Below are 19015 nucleotides of genomic sequence, written 5' to 3'. Positions count from 1 at the left end.
GGCCACTCCCACTGATGGAAAATTCCTACACTGTGATTTGAACAGACACATGTACTGTACAAAGCAAGCACACAGTGCACACAGGCTGGAAAGAAGAATACTGTGTAGACTGAGGCCCTTCTTCCCTGGGGAACTACAACCAATTACACATTGCCCTGAGGGAACTGTGGTCCAAGCAGTGGCACTATTAAGTAAATACTTTCACTTTAAATCCAACAACTAAACCTAGAAAATGAAGAATAAGAAGTTAAAAGGCAGTTTAGCAAGAAATATGTGGTGTGCATCAACATTCAACAGACAACACTGGAAGGCATCACACACACAACTTCAAAGATCTGCAAAGACTGCAGATCTTTGAAAGATCTTCTGCAGAAAATAAAAGTATTTTATTTGAGTCTTGTTAATAAAATTAGGAGCGATATAGGCCTATAACTTGAAGTTTGGATGATTACTGGTCAAGGTCCCCTTTTTTACTGACTTTACTAGGACACAGGTTAATAATAATAATAATGTCACACCTGAAAATTCTCTGGACAATTCTGGAAAAAACTGAGAGGGTAAGGCACTGGTTAAGCTGGCATGGAATGACACTAAAGTAGCAAATGGGAAGCAGTAGTTGCATAACTCATGAAAAGAGACTAAAAGAGCACATTTTACAAACGTTACAAAATAATAATAATAATTCATTTGCAATTTTATATTCGTCCATGAGAGTATACACATCGGCAATTTATAACATAGATGTAATTATTTGGAATTTTCTAGCCTCAGGGGTGAGTATTTGACACTGGATGACACAAATTTAATCAAACTCAGAGCTATTCTGTACTTCAGCTATGACTGGTTTCTCCACGCCTCATATCGATGGTCTGATTCAACCTGATTCAACAGCCAGCTACAAACAGCTCATTTCAATGAACACAAAATTGCTTCATTTTTTCATTTATCGGTCTATGCAAAATCAAAAATATAGTTCAATAAGGACCTAGTTTATAATGTGTTATTTTAATTCTTTAAATATCTGTCCCTTCTAAATCTGAATATTGAAAAATGTGCTCGTGCGTTCACCTTAATTGTTGACTATTGCTTCTGTGAGAAACAGCAAAATTCTGGAAACCTATTTTATTACATTTGTAACTAGCCCTTTAAGCTCCATTCAAACATCACATAAAGCAGTATTATTTGGGTTCATTCAGACTGAACAGCACACAACCTTGGACATCGTTCCCTTCAGACTGAAATAGGCTATATAATATCCTGGCTCTTATAATCCCTCTTCATGCTTCAACTGCATTTGGTGAGTATTTTTGTTATGTGCAAGTTATCAAACGTTACAAATATTTCTCACCACTTCCAATTCAGCCATTTTACAAATAATTTACATCAAACCATTCTTTCTGATGAAATGGTCTCAAACAGTTCTGTGAGTTAATGTGTTGCTATGGTTTCATGTGCCCACACTCAGTTGAAGTAGTTGGCTCGTAGATCATATCATAATCAGTAGCACTTCCTGTTGCTCAGGCATTACATTGTCCATCCTAAAATAATATAAATGTAATGTAAATGTTTAAATGAACAGACATACAAAGTCATTACTTGCTGGCCTGTTTAGTTAGTATATTTCAAACAGTCAAGCAGTAGTCTATTTTAAAGCCGCAGCACTGCCATTTTAGGTTTTGACCGTGGCTGGATGGGGTAGAGTGAGGAAGTATTCAATAGCTGTAATGGGAATATTTTCAGGGTCAGCTATAAGCTTTAAAAGGACAGGTGAAACTCAAAGAAATGCTCAGGAGGACAGGCTAATTTGGTGTGAATCAGGTGAACCTGAGCATGGGCAATGGAATGCAGTCATATTGTCAAATTTGCAATATTTTCATGCAAACAATACCGATGTACTAGTTTTTAAGATATTTGTACAATATATTTCTGTATTAGCAAAGAAATCATGGCACAAATCGGATACAGCCTTTTGTTTACCAAATGAACACCTCTGCATTGCACTATTATTGAGTCATAATAGTGCAATGCAATCTGAAAACAATCTGTACACATCCAGAATACTATCCATTTTGTGACACCTTTACACAATATTCAGCAGCCATCCCTTCCCAAAACAATGCTACTTCATTGAAAAAACTACCACAGCATGTAAACATTAGAAAAGCTTTGCTACTAAATCTACTAAAATCAAACGAATACTGTATATACACCATGCAAACTGATACCATTTGAACAGCCGTGCACCTTATTTCTGCATGTCTTTAAACAGACGTATATATCTTATGACAAGATGATAAATAAAATGGTTTATTTGATTGGTTTATTTACTTAAAAAAATAAAATGATCAAATGTCTTTGATCAGTAACATGCACAATGAAATGGCATCATCTGAACATATACTCACCATTCATTTTGAATCTAACTCTTTGAAAACATACTGCAGAAACATTACAAGCATTTTTCACGAATCCAAAATGCAGCAGAATGCAAATAATCAATAAAAATAAGGTTCCAGATGTACAGCATTCCCAGCAGCAAGGTAAAGGAAAAGCACAACCGTTTCAAACTAAGCAAATGCAGGTCAGGTCGACAAAAAAAGGAATTCCCCGAGCGTTAGCTATATTATAGTACGCATTGCTGAGATGATGTTAAAACGGAACCCAGGATGTAAGCACACCATGATGCAAAAAGATGTTTGCAATTAGATCAAGCATAGGGCATCACCATAGCAACATGATCCGCACAGAAACACTTGACTTCAAGCTGTAGCATTGACTAGACAGAGTGGTTCTTAACCCTTTAAGTGCCTTTTACGTCCTTCTTTGTGGTGCTGAATACGAGTGTGAACACAAACAAGGATTTAATGCAGAGATAAAGAAAGTTAAGATCAAAATGAAAACTCATTGGAGGAATGGGGGGGGGCACCTGGGAGTAAAATGCCACAGATGATGTTCACTTTGAACTAGAAGAGACAACTAACACCAACATTTTAGGACAGCCGCTTGTAGGCTACATGTTTTGATTTGAGGGAAGGGGTACTTAGTGGTAGGTGGTATAAATCAAGGTCACCTACTGCTAATGCATTAAAGAGGGACAAATGTCACATATTAATGGTGAAATATTTATGGTAGGAAATTGAGATCTTTCCAGTCAGTTTTTTTGCCTTTCAGTATGCATACCTTAACCGCTACGTAAGACTTTCTGTGAATTACTGGTAACCTAGACCAAATGTGAACAAGTTACAACACATATTTTTGATTTGTGAATAAATCAAAGGCATTTTATTATCAAATAATCTAGTGGAAGCACTTGTCAAGCGAAAAACACAAATTTAAGCATGAAAATTCAATGCTGATTAAATTTAATTTGCTTGAGTAACTAACTCCTAATTTCTATTACATCGTATCCTCAAGTAAAACACTCTTTTATAAATCCTGCAGGTGAGCACTTCAGGATTTACTGTGCCCAGCACAGCATGCATGCATTTTTCCAATGTGTGCAACTGCGCGCTTCTTTTTAACAGCTTTCACTGAGCTACACTTTTACCATGAGCATTCAGCGCCATTTTACAGACAGTTCAACTTCCTCATAACAGCGAAGCGCAGACTAGCCCTGCAACAAGCAATAATCCGCTGCACCTTTCCTGCTGCTAATGCTAACATTCAGTGTTAATAACATTCAAGAACTGTCTTTCACTGGTTTAAATAGCTAAGCCCTTGTATAGCACTTAACATCTTCACCTCTACTGCACCACTTATTATAGTACAACAAAAAAGAATGATCACTGAACTAAACCTTAATAAATATTAAAAACATCAATATATTAAATTAGCACATATTAAAGGTAAAACTGCGTGGCTGTTTGTGTCATACACCATGGTGTGAAGCAGCACAGAAATAGTGAAAAATATAGGCTAGGCCTACTGGGCACATTCTCAAAAAGATTCTTAGCAAGTCATTACAAGTCCATTGGATTGTAACATGACAAATGATTGAAATACTGCCATATTAATTCAAGGAAATCAAGTAAAGACATCTCCAACATTCCATTAAATACAGAATGGGTCCACACATTATTAGCCAAATGCGTGGTTTCAAATGTGCTCAGCAATTAACCGAAGAGCCACATTAGCGTAATGGCTCTTGTTTCTACATTTTAGCCGTGCTTCGGGAGATATTTTTAACAGGACTGCAGCGGCAAAGAGAATTCAAACTGCAGGAAGCTGCTGCCTATCTAACCAGATGAAGTCTGCTGTGCTCACTTACTCCATCTGTCCCAGTTGAGGGTGAACTCAGAAATGTGGGGCCCTTCGCTTTCCTGCGTCTTCTGCTCTTGGCTCCCCTTGCGATACTTGTGAAAGAATCGGCTGGCCAGGTCGTCCAGTTTTTGCAGGGCAGAATTGGTACCTGTAGACTGGCTACAGTCCTTTGCCTGGGCCATTTCCAAAAAAACTCCTTTGATAGCTTATACCTCTGCTTGAGAATATACAGCTAAAAGATAAGCAAGATATTTTCAACTTGGTGAGACTGAGTGATAGACTTCCTGTTTGCAACACTTAAGCTGCTGCTTGGTTTACCGCATGTGAAACTGGTCATGCTTCCTGTCAGCAATAATGTACTTTCTTTTTGCCTAAGTAAATGCACTCAAGTACAACTCAACTTTTTGCTTATCTTGTGTCCCAGCATTTAACCAGTACTAGAGGACCATACACATTTAGAAATAACTCCAAGCAACAGCTGAACATTCTCTGCGCTAGAAGTATTTGTTTAGAATGGGTAACAACGTTACATGCATAATGCATTGTTTTATTATCAACAAATGAAAACTTTAACAGTATATAGCTAAAATAATATATTACAAAACTGGATATTTAAAATGCACTCTTATTGTGACTGTGACTACAGGTTCAACAGGCCTGCATCTTTCTTGAACCCATTTTGTGTTTTAATGTTAATTTAGTGCACAATTTAACATTAGCTATTTATTTTTGCTTTTCCTTGCATTGATTCAACAAACAGTTAATGATGCTCAAATTTGCCCTGGCATTTAGAATTTATCAAACAGTCCCATTAACCTACAATGTTGATAAGTCTCATGAACATATCTGTGCCATTTTGAGTTGACCTATTCAGATTTTATTTCCTTTTATGTTATGAACCACTTCCTCTCAATACTTTCCACACTGTGCTGAAGTGAAAGAAAAACCTGGTTAGACGTATGAACAATACCCTAATATTTTAGCAACACCTTAGTTAAAAGTCTTTCTTTGTTTGATGTTTTACGTGTTCAAAACTTATTCATGACTTGTACAGCCACTGCAGGCAATACAACCTAATTACACTGACCATTGCCCTTGTAGTCCTACATTGTTATTAAAATAATAAAAGCTAGATTTCACAGACCGGAAATACACGCATATATTTTTGCCGAGTGCAAAATGACTGTCATGTAACGGCAAATTAGGCTTACATGTATATTACCACAACACGTTTTGCGGTATTTGTGGCAAAAGGTTGTAAAACATTATGACGACGTAAGTATGAATGATAATTACAACAACAACAGAAAAAGCCGTAAATATTTGCATATGCACTAACAACAAGCACATCGGTTTATCAAAGATAATACTGCTCTCTACTGGTCACAATTCACACCAGATCCTATTAAAAGCAGAATTCACTTTTTGCCATACTTCCTGATTGTACAGAATGTATGCAATATATACTTGTGCACAGAACTGTACAGAGATGTGTAATATAATCATTTAAATTTTGTTAGCACAGCCTCATTGGCTAGCAGTGGCAAAAACCTGGCCAGGGCCATCAAAGTCAGTTAGCAATAACAATAAACAACCATCCAAATGCTGGTTCAATCTTAACAAGTCATTTTATTTGCATATTAAAATTACAGAAAAGTGGGATTTTTATGCACCTCAACCCAGTAATTATGGCCGTCTAAATATGAGAAAGCCAAATATTGGAATGGATAAACGCAAGTACAAAAAGACATGTACTGAAATTTGACTCATTAAGGAATAAGATATGGGGCCACAATAAAAAAGATAAAGAGCTGGTGCAGATCATGGGGTGAAGCCATCAAAACGCACTCTACTGGAAGCAGCTGAGAAAAGATCCAGATCTCCTTCACTGTGTGACTACAACAACAATATAACATTAATTTAAAAAATAATAAACCATTATGAACATTATTATTTCAATAGCAATAATGAAGAAGGAAATAAAGTTATAAAGACTTACTTAAATGGACATTAGTTATCTAGCCTGAATGCTTGAGCATTACCTGGACATGTTTCTCTCTTAAAAGCCACAGAATACACTGAATTCCGATGCTGCTTTCCAACCAATATTACTATTTTGCTAGTAGTAGCAAGCTAACACTGCTGCAAACATTATTTGCATCACAGCTAGCCTGCCGGCTTTTCATGTAGGTCAAAGCAACCATTAGCCAACAAGTTTTGTTCTACAAGATAAATTTGACCCATTAATATCTCAACCGTGAATTTTGAACTTATGTACTTCAAAAAAAATATGTTGCTAATTTATCTCATAAAACACAACGTGAAACTTGGGCTTACGTTAACCTCAGACCTTATTTTCTGCAGAAAACACAATATCAATGGGAAAATGGACGGAAGGAACGTCCAGGTTCACCTACAAAAAGACGTAATCACTGTATTTGACGTAGTTTTGATCAAGACAGGTGCATTCTGGGATTGGGCAACATCATCTACTGTATAGGCTTGGTGTGATGGCTACTCAAGCACCATAAGCATGTTTTTAAGAAGAACAACACACACTTTACAAACTGTTTACTGAAAAAATTTAAGTCAATGCTTAAGGTAGAATGACAGTGCAAAATTGAGGTAAATAACCCAAACCTTGTAGACAGTGTAACTAAATGTAATGTGGATGACTAAAAACCACACTGAAAACAAGCGTGTTATTTTTGTCAAACAATTTATTGAAATGCGTAGATAGGCTAACTTTATCAGCTCTTGTATGATGGAATGTTAACCATACATTTCTCCTTGCCAGGCTTAATGCCTTCATCTCCTCTCCCCCATTCTCTCTCTCACTACCGGTATTCTATAAAAACGTTTGTTTTTCTGGATTTATTATGAAGCAAATATTGCACAAGTCATGACCATGTCTGAAATAGCTTGCAATAAGCCAACAGCATAATTCCCAGTAATTCAAATAGTAGTTACATTAAACCAATGCAATTTTCCCACTGAAGCAGTAGTCTATTTATAGTAGAACTTAAACTGAACTGAACACGTTAACATATATTGTCCGTCATTAGTGGCTAGGTTGTTAGCGAGTAACGTTACCCTTTCTCCAGGAAAGTAGTAACCATAGACTGTAGAAAAACAAGTTCAAAGTAACTGGGACATCACCCATTGACTCTCCATGGGCTTGGTAGAAAGCTTTTTGAAGCTCAGGAAGTGCAGTTTGTGGGTACAGCCATGTTGTACTGCGCAGTATGGACATGATGTCCAGTCGTTCACAAAAGTTTGAAATACGGTGACTCGGCAGTCTCAACTGTCCCTGATTTGTCCACAAAATATTACAGAGTTGTCCAAATAAAACAATTACTTAACAGATTGGCACAGGGGGTAAACATGAGATGAAGAAGAAACACCTATTGCAGTTACATTTTATTGTGGGAAAAAATTACTGACTTTGTATTTGACCGTATTGTTACCATTGACTTAAACTGAAATGGGTGACTGAAACACTGATACTGAAGCAAACTGCACTGGTGCAAGTGAGCAATGTCTCTCAATAAGACAAGGAAGTGAACTTCAAAAACTCACCCCGGGTTTGGGCGCTTTGTAGTAACGCCCAGCCCCTCAATTTGTATTCAATAGGAGTGGCAACCTGTGACTGGTGTTGTCTGACGCCAGCACATGGACTGTAAGTACCTGCCCCTTGTAGTCTTTAGTGAAGCAGGTACCTGGAGTATGCGCTGCAGATTCAGGCTCCATCTCTGCACTCACTGCAGATATAGAGATAGCTGAAAGCTCTAACAAATAAAATTAATTCTACACTGGCATTATTGATTTATTTGCAGTATGAATTTGAGGAATACATAATCTTTAGTTGCTTGAAAATATGGCTCTTAACAGTTACTAAAATATTTTATACAATTTAGATTAATAGCACAGGGCATTTACCCAAGTCAATCTTTCACAGGTGAATATGCACAACAAGAACTGTCCTACTAAACTATTACAACAAAGTATTTTTGTCAGGATTGAGAGATATTTGGATTTTGGCATCATTCACATGATATTACAGTTATGTTAGTAAATCAGAAAAGAATGCTTCACAAATAAAAAACGACTATGTTTTCAGAAAACTTATTCAAGGTCAACTCAGGTGTAACTTAACAGATCTGGCACCTATAGCTCAAAAACTGCAAGAGGATGACGTTTAATTTTGTGTAAGACTGACACACAATACCAGTCTTGTCATGTTTCAGATGAAGACTCATTCTACTGCAGCTTTTGCCCCAGGGTTTATTAAGCTCCAAATGAGAAAAAGAAAGACTTGACTTTCCCCTTCCACTCTCTGCATACTGGAGGCTATTCTATCAAAACCAGGTGATTCTCACACAAATAAATATTACTTGTATAGTATTACAACATTCTGAATATTTCCCAAAATCAAAAGTCTAAGAGCGCAATAACGGCCCCGTTATTTTATTCACTACAGTCGATAACATACACATTAACAATACATAAATTAAATGTTACAACAGAAAACGATAAATTACTTCGCGTCCTTTCTGAACTTGTCTGTTGAAAGTAATATCGTGTTATGGCCACAAGACATGCTTAATTGCGCATATTACTAGTTAACTTGTCTCGCACGTGGACGTTTGGTAGTTTACGGGCTAACAACAGCGCTACGTTTCCCGGCTTTGGAGTGGGTAACATTTGCTACGATAACGAAAACTTTCATCAGCGTTTACGTAAGGTTTGCAATCTGAAGGGGGGAGGGCTCATATTGCTTGTTAACGTTGTACAACGTTTGCTTATTTAACGAAATCCCTAAGCATTTAGGCTACTTGCTGCAATTATCTGACAAATAGCTGGCAACAGCAAACGTAATGTCATTTAACATTAGCTAGATAATACTGGCTAGAAAATGGCATTTCATTTGCTAACATGTTTAGGATTAAAGTACATTAAAAACAATACCCCTTCGACAGCTGGTTAAAAATAGTCAACATGAAGCTTTGCGTCAAACCAACATGTGAATAAATACAAACAGACATCTGACCACAACATGGTTGTTTTCAGTGTCCATTTAAATATACCGATAAGAATGCAGCGCCACCAATATAATGTTTGCAAACTGGCGCTAAACTTATTGCTGACTCTGTAGCAGCAGTAATCAGCATGCATTTCTATAAATGGATAGTTAGCGCTAGTTAATGCAAGAATATCTCAGGCCTTCGGAATCGTGGCATTGCCAAAGCAGCAAGCTAACATTAGCTAGCTAGTTGCTAAATAAAACCCACGTCTAAGGTCAAATGAATATTCAGTGCAAAGTTAACGTTCGCGGACAATAACAAAATATATTGAGTCGTGGGAACGTTAGACATTGCTTGTTATCTTACTGCTGTATGGCATGGATACCTGGGTAGGGGATCAGGAAAACCACATAATTCTAATACGAGCTCGTTTGTTTGTAAATTAAACGAGAATGGTGTATCGCTAGACAGTTAGTAAGCTAGCTAATTATTCGTAGACAACAAACTAGGATGGGAAATGTTTCCAAATTAGATCGGGGGCCTATTCTGGTCCCAAATCCAACTGGCAAGTCAGCTAGCGGAACAGCAGACTGACCAACTTTGTTATCGATAGACAACGTTAATCCTTACCACACATCTCTAATGTTAATGTTAGGTGGTTGGTGCGGAACTCGTAGAATTGCAGTTATTTCTAGATACATGTGCAGGGTAGTCAACATTTGCCAGTCGAATATGGATAGCTAGCTTGCTAGGGATCAAGTGACATCTATCTGAGCGTTTGATCTCTTCTAGCTATATAATAGGTAGCGTTAGCAGCTGGCTAACACCAACCATCGTACATCACTTGGTCTCCACGTCGTTGGTTGCTAGCTGGTTAATGATGATAGTGACCGTCGAACTTTGCATTTAACCCGAGGTAGCAGTCAACAAAGGTGTTGAATACGCTCTCTAGCAAAGAGAAACGCCGACAGGCAAGTATCTAAAGAACTATTCTGATTCCTGTTCCCTAGATACTTAGCCGAAATTAGCTATGCTTTTCAACTGGATTTACTATTCAGTTTACACACCCCCCACTTCATTTGCCACCATGCCCAGTTTAACTTTTGGATGGGGACAGGCAAATGTTGACGGAATGTTTACACCACAGGAATGAATGAGCGTGTGCTTTCCCTAAACTGCTCCAGCAACCTCCACCGGCCATGGCCTGCTCTTGCCCCCCAATGTTACAAAAATCTAGTGTTACTTAGTTGGCACAGACAGTTTGTTTGCCAGCCAGCCAGTTGTCCATAACTTAACGTAACACATACAACTTGGATAGCACTAGCTAGCCATTTGAGTTGCCGGTGCAACTGTAACTCACCGCTCTCTAGCTCGTTGCCTTTCTTTGCTGTAGCAGCGTTTCCCATCTTAAGGAAGACACGACTATGGCTCAGAGTGCTGGAGATGGCGATAATGCTTTCTGGAAGGGGTCCTCTGTTGCGTTGTATTCCTCGTCGCGTTCTTGTAGTGTGCAGCTAACGTTAGCTATCTAGCTAGTTTGGGTCGCTCTGTGTGATGCAGGGGTGAGCCCAAACACGCTTTGTCAGCCCCTTTATTCTCGTTATTTCCTATCCTATTACTGACGGGGAAGCTTTCGCCTGCCTTACTGAATTGGACATACATTCACACTTTTTCCTTTAGCCTCTAGTTCCACTGTTGATGTTCTCTTTCACCACCACGACCAAGGAAAACAGTTTTGGTGCACACACAGGAAATGACGACAAAAATTACAGGGAGCTGGTTGGAACTATAGCGACATTTAATGGTCAAGAATCAGGCGACTGACAAAAATGGGCATTTTATAGTTGCCTCTCTGGATGATTTTCACATTCATTCATATATATTTGTTAAATTGGAAAAATCATCCGTACCTACGAGCTCATCCGTATAGAGTACAAAATAATAAATTACTTTTATGTGAAATGTTATATTCGCCATTATTGTTAAATAAATGCTCCGAAGCCAGAGCATCTACAAAATGCACTTTAAGCGACATTATATTATACAAATGTAAAACTCCACAATTGTAATTTGGATTCATTTTGATGTAAATAATCTTATTGCAATTGTTTTGCACGTGTTTATTTACATAAAAATAGTTTAACTTTATATAGCTTATGGGTTGTAATTATGCAATGCATATGAAATACTTTTAAGTATATGGAATACTCTCAAGCAAGGTTTCCCCGTTTTTCTTCCAAAATCGGAATCCGTAAATGTGTCTAGTATATCCTTAAATGAAATGGTAACTAACTCCAGTTAATTCCCTACCTATGTGACAAAACCAATGTTGGTTATGATGAAACAAAAATTCCCCACCCACCCCCAAAATACAAATGCATAGGGAAGATGGTTACTAAAAACTGGAGAAGTCAAACAATCAGCCTACATCCTCCCACCACCCTTGACTGTTCAAATCAAGAAAAAAACAAAACATGTCTTTGTCCCAAACAGTATGGAGCTCAATCTATATATATACACACACACATATACATGTTTACTCTGAATTAAATTGCAACAAAGACTTCAAGCCTAAGTCAATTATTAAATGACACATTTTAATAATTGTAGACAATGCATTTTATCACTTGCTGTACTATGAAAAGCAAAGCCAAAGCCACAATATACTTAAAGACAGAGCTTAAAATGTACTTTAAAAAATAATGAACTAAAAGGCAAGATTAGTGCAAAATCACCAAAACTTTTAGCCCATGCTAAGTTTGTGCAGCAAATAATATGCTGGCATGTTAGAGCATCAGCATATCAGCATAACATATTGTGGAATCTTCATTAATAAAATATTTTTAAAATATTTGCTTTAGATGTGAATGGTGGATTGTGTGCAAAATCTCATATTTTTGCACATTATATGGAAAAATATAGTTAGATCTATAACATTTATTACTAAAATTATTATTAAACTTAGCTTCACAGAGTAGTTTTGAAATATAAAACTGTCCAACTGGGTGAGAAGGCTGACATCAGCAATTTAACAATCGCTGTGGATTCTCAAGATTCTTAAGTGACAGCATGTTGGCAGAAGTCAAAGAGATGCCTTCCCGCTTATTTTTACTGTTGTAGTCAGTCACACTAAACATTGTCTGAACTACCTACTGCTGTCAATGGTGAATAGAGGGGAAACGTTGTACTGCTCACCCAATACATAAACATGCATAAGCAGGGTACAACTGCATTTTTAGTTCACTTGTTGGTAACATAAAATATAGCCTATGCTAATTCTGACAACCTGGATTAGCACAGTGAAATACATTGGATAGATGTTTTAGCTTTCAAATTATTACACTATATATCTATATATATCTATATATATATATATATATATACACACACACACACACACACATACAGTATATATATATGTTTAAGTGAAGCCATATATATATATTCAAGTTCATCTGACAGAAGCAGTCTTTAAAAAATTCAGTTTTGCATGTCAGTCTGGGCTCTACTTATTGTAGCATTCTCTGTGTCTGACAAGAACAGTAGTCCTCCATATTGTTGGATGGCATTTCACTCCCCATGGAAAAATTCCATCCGTCTCTCAATCCACACACAGATGGACTTCCTCACTACTGTCAGAAGTATATTTGACAAAATTTAAATACTTTTATTGCCATAAATGACAAATGGTGGTCAATTAACAACCCCGCCCCCCACCCTCACCGCCGCCAATGTGGCACATCTTGCACTGCAAAAATGTCTGATTATTTGGCCCCTAATGAATGGCTTTCTTGCAGGTAATGAATGCATTTTGCACAGCAGAATGCAATCTTCCCTCCTTTGGTAGCAGGCCAATTTTCTATTTTCTAAAATATTTTCTCATTAAAAAAAAAAAAAAAAAAAAAAAAACTTTCCTGTATTCATTACATTTTTTTCTTTGACACACTTGTCTTTCCAACCGCTACACGTGAAATGGCAGCATCCACTTTTAAAGTACCTTATTTGGTATTTTCCACCAATATTATGCCTTCTTGCTCTTATACCATGTTCTGAAACCAAAAAAGCAAATGCCATTTTCAACTATGTTGTATACATCATCAGCATAATATAATATTCATTTGAGCCTTTTTGTTGCAGCTGCCAAACAGTGAGTCCCTTGTACACAAATTGCAGGTGGACTTCCACCGTCATATAAATGTCTTTTTCAAAACAAACCAGGTTTACCCATGTTTACTCTACACCACAACCAATGTAGTGCTGGCGTGGTTACCAACGAGCATAGGATGTGTGACTTTTGTCAGTCAGCTACAAAACTGTCAAAAAGGAGAAATATTCTGTCGATATTCTGCGTAGTGCAACTACCAGTTAAGCTCAATAGTTAGAACAAATGTATAGTTTTTACAGATAGCATACACAGCTGTGCACAGAACCAGGACTACTTGAACAAGGATTAATACAAGATGAATACATTTTTGACATTTGTTAACAAAGTGAAACTTGAAAAGTTACATTTTTTCTTGCAGTAATATGTACCTCTCCTACAACTGTGCACGATAATGTAAAACCAACTGCATTGATAAGCTAGGCCATAGTCTAGAATGGCTTAGTTCAGCACTGCTCCATCAGTGGAAAACAGATGTTGACTGAGAGCAACTCTGACAAAAATAACAGCAGCACTTCTGTTTTGCAATTAGATGGTGAAATGCCACAAATGAGGCGATCAAAAGGAATCTTAGCCTTTTCAGAACCTGATGTTATATTTACTGGCATTATAACAAAGTAACACACACAATTAAAACAGAACATAGAAAGACCATTTTTTCAGAATAAGCCTTTCCTTCACAGAACGGCAATGACGTTGAAGCTGGTCAGTCATAGACAGTTCATAAGTGAGTCTGACATGAGGTGTAACGAATTCCCAGTGACCAGCCCTTTAGATGATGAAGTCGAGTTGTCTGAAGTGAGCAACGGCTGAATGCTGAGGTTTGGGGGCTCTGAATGATCAATTTTCACATTACTCTCATCCCAGTTAATGTGGAAGCGTGTGACTCGTGGGTTTGAGGCCAGGATGTTTCTCTGGAGCTGAGAAGCAAAAGAAAATATGAAAAGCTGCGTTCGAAAATGCAGCAAACATCTTAACATTCCTTGATAGTTTAAAATGCAGTTGTACACAGAACAATGTCAAATTTTTAATGTCTTTTTATTATCGATCTATATAAGAAACGTAGATATTTAGTATGACACCATTTACTAACTTAACAGGTATGACATACCTTACATCAATAATTACCTTTGCAAAATCTGGTTTTACGGGTGGATTTTCTCTGAGCTCTGGGTCCATATATTCATTGTTCACATAATACCCAACCCGAATAAACTCGTGTGTCCTGTAGGTACATGTTATCAACACGACAGTGACTCCCACTGCATCTCCGTCAGGGATCAGGGCAGGATTTGCTGCATCAGCCTGAAGACAAGAAGCAGAACAGAATCAGAGTAATGAAGACTAACATCTACAGTATGCAAGGGTGTATAGTGAATATATACAGTAATAACCCCGTGCATTGTAAGTGGTAGGATGGTTCAAGCTGTTGAATAACTTATCACTAGCACTCAATCCCTTCTCGTTGCCAAAAAGGACCCGTTTATGCTCAACTGACTACTAAATATGGAGTGAGGTTCTCACTGCTGTTAGGACTGCATCGCTTCTCACCACCTTTCATTGCCTTCTGACAATGAATGTCTCTATAACGCATGTGGCTCCCTTAGCACAGCTGTCTGAAAAGAACTTCAAAACAATAGCATAATTAATTGCAAGTATGGTCGGAAAACTAGCTACCGCCTGTCAACAGCAAGACTCAGCAATGGTTTGCCGTAAAATGTGTGATGTAAATTTGGCAAAAAAAAATGTCAATCATCCATGATCCAGTGAATACACAAATACACCCAGCCTAACCTGAAAGTCTTAATGGATTAAATTAAGGCAATATTTTAAAAGCTTAATAATTCTGGTGAGAAACACTCGAGGCGTATTGCCATTTAGAGATCATATGTCATATAAAAGCAAAACTGCTTGAGGGAACTTCAACATTGTGTACTTCTTTATACTATTGTGTACTGCAGGGATGTACAAATCCTGCCCTGGAGGACCGGTCTGCACTCCGGTTTTTGTTACAAACGGTTACCTTAGTTTTAGCTTCACGACAGCTCTATAAACAACGCTGGTTCACTCCTGTACTCGAGCACAGTAAAAATCTTTAGCGTACACTTGTAGTCTGTGGCTGTAGCTGGTGCTTATTCAAATGCCAGATCGAGATACGATAGAGCTAAGTAAATAATTATGAGCAGAAGCAGGCACAAAATCCTGAAACGGATCAGCCCTTATTGTGCATCCCAGGTGCACTGGTTCAGTTTTTAGTATGGTCATTTTCTCTATCAACATTAAATCACTTGGGCTTCTGAAATCTATTTCAACCAAAGGGACATGTTAGTAAAATTATTTGTGTCAGAATAAGCTATCAAAGAGCATAGTTCACAAGGACGCAAGTTAAAGCAGAAATGTCAGGCATTTGGTGCTTTCTGTAAAGGGCAAAAAGGAGAGGTTACCTGGAACACAAACATGTGCCTTCCTGCAGGCACTGGTCCAACAAGAACAGAGTCCAGCACCTGGTCATATTCTTCACTCTCTGCTGATCCCACATAAATTATTTTCCACTCCAGATCTGTAGGACAATCAATTGCAGGTATGAAGACATGGGATTTCCTGTACATTTTAACAAGCGGTGATTCTTGGAATGTCTCTCTGTTCCAGTGGCGATCAACATACATTTTTACAATACCTCTTTCATGGCAATTACATGGTATAACCCTGTTAAGAAATGTTCATTCTGTAAAGGGGTTGAAATGGAATTGGAGGTCTTTCTTGGGTAGCTTGTGTGGAGCTCTGGGTGATTAGGTCACGTGAGGCAGTCTACCTGTTTTGTATTTAGACTTATTGGGGGTTTAAAATAGAAGTAGACCTACATGTTTGAATTGCAACTGGATTAAAGGATTTGTTTGTGCATATTTGTATCTTCACTTGGGTTAATATAAAACGGTGATACTCAGCATGGACGTGAGATGAGCAGGTAAGTTGCAAAAACTGGCTGTTGTTTTTTCCTGGGGGGTTGTACTGCAACCCCCGGGAAATATATTAAATCTTTTTCCCAACTTGTACTGGTAGTGGGATAGTATGCACAATCTTACTAATTATCCATGTAAACTGGATTTTGTTGGTTAAAATCTGGTTTACTACGTTCACCATGTTTGCACTGGAAAAAATTATATTTAAATAAAACCAGGTTAAAACCTAGTATATGGCTGAACCTAACACGTGATCCGGCTGACCAATGGTGTGACTTCATCACTCACTCAGTCAGTCACAGACATTTGCATTTGTAGGGCTGGCCCCACTGTTGCGGTCTGGCCAAAAACATACGTTTCCCAGCTGCCTTAATCATGACTTCCAGTAAATTCTCATTGTTTCAATGTTCTTTAAGTTATTAAAGTTAACCTAACTCATTAGTTGTGATTAAGAACTACGATCAAACATATTTTTTCTTACTTTCCATCATTCGACTATGTTACAAAGTTTTTTAATAGTTATCACAGCTCAGAGAAAGCTACACCGCCAATGTTCCAATGGTTATAACCTGTTCTAACAAGCTAAATCATGGCTAGCTAGCTACAGATATTCATAAACTTTAATTTTGTTTATATATATTGTTTAATTTACAAACTTGAAACTTTGCTTAGGTTACAGAGCCTATTGGTCAAAAACAGTATCCCCGTATTACTAAAACGTCAGTGAATATTGACTAAACAAGCACGGAACTGTCCAGAACCAGGGTGCAACTCACTACCGCAGACACATTTTAGCTAGCAGCACCTGCGAATGCGTCCTACTAAACGAAGCACATGCACATCCATCCGACTAAACGTGCATGAATGGGTGAGTGAGTGACCACAATTTTCCACGCACAGCCAACGGCGGCAGTCCTGCCTGCGCGCTGTGGGGAAAAAGATACACACCACATTAAAACACTATTTATGAACCTTCATTTATACAGGGTAGGTTGACGCTCTTTTACAACAGTGCCCCGTGAATACCCCCCGCCCCCAATTAGCTGAAACCTGCATGTGTTTGGATTGTGGGGAAAAAACGGAGTACCCTGAGGAAACCCAGGCACGGGTACAGTCTATGGGTAGAACATGCAAACTCCACACAGAAAGGCCCCGGCCGAGTTTCAAACCCTCTTGCAGCTATCCAGTGCACCACCGTGCCCCCCATTAGAAGTAAATAAATCCCTCAGAATACAAGGTGTAATGTAGGCTATTTGGTTTACAGTATAGCTTCCCCACGTCTAATGCAAAGCACATGTGAGATGCTACTTAACTGTAGTTTATGTTCATACATAAGCACACCATTCCTGTCTGATAGAGTGCAGCAGCATGAGGCAGAGACGAAGTAGAGGTCCATCTACTCAAAGTAAGAATAAATGCTCTTCCTGGCAGAAATTGTTCCTGGCCAATCATTTATTGACCAGCTTTAATGAGAATAAAAGCAATGCTAAAAAAAATGAACTGCTAAGGGATGCAATTAGCGTTACTCACGCAAGTAAGCATATGGTTAACGTTGACTAAATCCTTCAACTGTACTAGTGAACTGCAATAGGTCTAAAGTTATAAACTTAGACTACTATGCACCAGTACTTCAAAAAAGAAACGTTAGCTAGCCAACTTACTCCAACTAATTAGCCAAACACCAGGTTACCCAACATTATATCGATACGTTTGTTACTCAACGTCAATTGGCGTCGCTTTTTTAAGCTAGCAAAGAATAACAACAACCCTAGAAACATTATCTTATGAGCTGACGTTCGCCATGCACCCAGAGAGTCCAATTGTTTAGTTTGGTTTAAATGTCACACTATACAATGTACGAAACCCCTAAACTAACTGAATGACAATTAGCTAGTCTAGCCTGCTGGCTGGAAACCCCATCCCAGCAAGCGGCAGCAGCAGGTAACGGAAAGTAAAAACGCTGCTATGTTGCCATGCCTACGATTAGACCACTGATTAACTTGAAATTGTGGGAACATTCATCTTAACGGTTCGTGGCTAACGCCGCAAAAAAACTTACCTTCAGGCAAATCTTCTATACACTCGAAGGTGATCTCAAACTGAAAGGGGTTAAAAAACGGAGATGGATTATCCAGTACGATTACACTGTTTACTTGTACCTTTGCCATAGTTTGTCAGCTGACGGTTCCACGAACACTGTCTAGTAATGATAGAAAGCTACCTAGGCAACGTTAGCTTGCTGCACAGGTGCAGAGTCAGCGCTTCAGAACACGATGGTACTGGTAGCGCTGCCTGAAAGCCCACGGCAGCAGCCTCGTCCAAAGCGGGGCTGTATTGTCTCATCAGCTATCTAACCGAGTCCAACTCGTGAAATAGCCTAGCTATCTCGTTGTGAAGCCACACAAGCTGGCTGTTTTCGGAGGTATATAACGGATAACCATTGAGTTAGTTTTTTCAGACCGTTCAATATAGAACTAAACATTATGGACACCACCACGGCCAGCAGCAGCAATGCAGCTAGATAGCTAGGTTGCCTACTTAAATCATCAGAAAAATCAGTTCGGTTCTCCGTATGTCATTCTTTTATGCTTCGGTTTGAGCGCCCTCTG

The 19015-nt window shown here is 38.3% G+C and overlaps 2 protein-coding genes across 6 annotated transcripts in view; both read right to left on the bottom strand.

The window, feature by feature from the left end:
- prkacba (protein kinase, cAMP-dependent, catalytic, beta a) overlaps nt 1-10779 on the bottom strand; it is a 20524-nt gene extending 9745 nt beyond the window's left edge. Inside the window, exon 1 of one of the 4 annotated variants that reach the window (XM_064333417.1) lies at nt 10645-10779. In XM_064333417.1, coding sequence (XP_064189487.1) covers nt 10645-10690 — 46 coding nt within the window. In that variant the 5' untranslated portion in view covers nt 10691-10779. Of the gene's footprint in view, nt 1-2405; nt 2846-4267; nt 4564-9914; nt 9937-10644 lie in introns of those variants that run through there. The other 3 variants (XM_064333419.1, XM_064333416.1, XM_064333418.1) reach the window with 3 other exon arrangements.
- Nucleotides 5870-19015, bottom strand: LOC135253743 (histone chaperone ASF1-like). Of its 2 annotated transcripts, none has more exons than XM_064333421.1 (5): nt 18466-19015; nt 15891-16006; nt 14575-14751; nt 10645-14366; nt 5870-6156 (listed from the first exon to the last, which is right to left on the bottom strand). In XM_064333421.1, the coding sequence occupies exons 1-4, from the start codon at nt 18572-18574 to the stop codon at nt 14157-14159; spliced, it is 612 nt and encodes a 203-aa protein (XP_064189491.1). In that variant the 5' UTR covers nt 18575-19015; the 3' UTR covers nt 5870-6156; nt 10645-14156. The 2 variants fall into 2 exon arrangements, with proteins under 2 accessions (XP_064189491.1, XP_064189492.1); XM_064333422.1 differs by lacking the exon at nt 5870-6156 and adding an exon at nt 6805-8021.

The sequence above is a fragment of the Anguilla rostrata genome, chromosome 4 (genome assembly GCF_018555375.3).
Source record: "Anguilla rostrata isolate EN2019 chromosome 4, ASM1855537v3, whole genome shotgun sequence".
NCBI classification, from domain to species: domain Eukaryota; kingdom Metazoa; phylum Chordata; class Actinopteri; order Anguilliformes; family Anguillidae; genus Anguilla; species Anguilla rostrata.
The sequence above is the reverse complement of the archived record's forward strand: the minus strand, read 5'-3'. Positions and strand labels throughout refer to the sequence as shown.

Coding starts and splice junctions, on each gene's coding strand:
- LOC135253743 (XM_064333421.1), bottom strand. CDS start 18,574: ATGGCAAAGGTACAAGTAAACAGTGTAATCGTACTGGATAATCCATCT. Junction 16,007..18,465: donor TATAGAAGATTTGCCTGAAG/GTAAGTTTTTTT, acceptor ATTGTCCTACAG/ATCTGGAGTGGAAAATAATT. Junction 14,752..15,890: donor GGCACATGTTTGTGTTCCAG/GTAACCTCTCCT, acceptor TCTTGTCTTCAG/GCTGATGCAGCAAATCCTGC.